At 45.6% G+C, this 1,230-nt stretch overlaps 1 protein-coding gene across 5 annotated transcripts in view; it reads left to right on the top strand.

Annotated features, from left to right (window-relative positions):
* The window catches only part of LOC106872730 (coiled-coil domain-containing protein 77), a 46,072-nt gene that overhangs the window by 31,391 nt on the left and 13,451 nt on the right, over nucleotides 1–1,230 (top strand). For all 5 annotated transcript variants that reach the window (XM_014919813.2, XM_052978254.1, XM_052978252.1 and 2 more), the window contains exon 4: nucleotides 414–582. In XM_014919813.2, the coding sequence (XP_014775299.1) occupies nucleotides 414–582 (169 nt within the window). The remainder of the gene's footprint in view (nucleotides 1–413; nucleotides 583–1,230) is intronic.

The following is a 1,230-nucleotide window of genomic DNA, read 5'->3' as shown; positions in this document are numbered from 1 at the left end:
TAGATACACTATACCTGAATATAAGGTGGGATGATCACAGGTGGATCGTCTTTGATCATAGGCCTGTCTGGATCAGGACTGACCTGGGGCTAAAACTATAGCCACTAATACTAACTCCTATGCGATACATTAGATAATGTAGTCCTAGATACACTATACCTGAATATAAGGTGGGATGATCACAGGTGGATCGTCTTTGATCATAGGCCTGTCTGGATCAGGACTGACCTTGGGCTAAACAACAACAACTATAACCACTAATACTAACTCCTATACTATACATTAGATAATGTAGTCCTAGGTACACTATGCCTGAATAAAAGATGGGATGGTCACAGGTGGAATGTCTTGTGTGTATCTCCACAAGGGCCATTTAATATTAACGGCCACCTTCCTCTCTTTTGTCATTTCAGCTGAGGGAGCTTGAAGATAAACAGAAAATCCAGCACCTTTTGAGCCTGGGAGGCTACCCAGAGGGAGAGGTGACTTATTTCCATAAGGAACCTCCAGCTATGGCCATCATTGAGCAGAAATACTCTAAGAATGTTGACAGTAGCCAGGCTGCTAAGAGTGAGAACCAAGGTTGGTATCTGAACACTTCTCACTCCCTCCCTCCCTTGTTCACCCACTCCCTATCTCTTTCTCTCTCTCTGTCTCTCTCTGTCTCTCTGTCTCTGCTTCCAAACCATTTGGCATATGCAATATTTGAGAGAAAATCGTGAGAAACACCGAGAGGTCTGCACCCATCCAGACGAGTGATGTTCCTTGTCTGATCCGTAACCCTATCTGTGGGTCTGACTTCAGCCTTTGAACTCACACAAGGGCCTAAATCCATCTTTCTTGGACTCAAGATGACCATTATCATTATAAAGGCGTTGAGCTGGTAGAATCGCATGCTGAACGAAATGCTTCGCGGTATTTCACCTGTTGCTACGTTCTGAGTTCAGGCCTCACCGAGGCGATGACTTCTGACCGAGACCTTTGGAAATATGCTGTGCGTGAGAAGACCCGGCAAGCCAAGTGAGACCTAAATCTAAGGCCTCAGCCAGCCCACTTATGTGTACCTTCCTTCATTGGACACTAAATACCGCTTGCAAAGACCTGTTGAGGCAAGTGAAATCGAAATCGAACTAAATTCGACTGGCACCCATGCCAACGTCATCTCCTTCATTGGACACGAAACTCGACTTGCGAAGACCTGTTGGGGCAAGTGAAAGCGAAACCGTCAAT

This window comes from Octopus bimaculoides, unplaced genomic scaffold (genome assembly GCF_001194135.2).
Source record: "Octopus bimaculoides isolate UCB-OBI-ISO-001 unplaced genomic scaffold, ASM119413v2 Scaffold_30358, whole genome shotgun sequence".
Taxonomy (NCBI): Eukaryota; Metazoa; Mollusca; class Cephalopoda; order Octopoda; family Octopodidae; genus Octopus; species Octopus bimaculoides.
The sequence above is the reverse complement of the archived record's forward strand: the minus strand, read 5'-3'. Positions and strand labels throughout refer to the sequence as shown.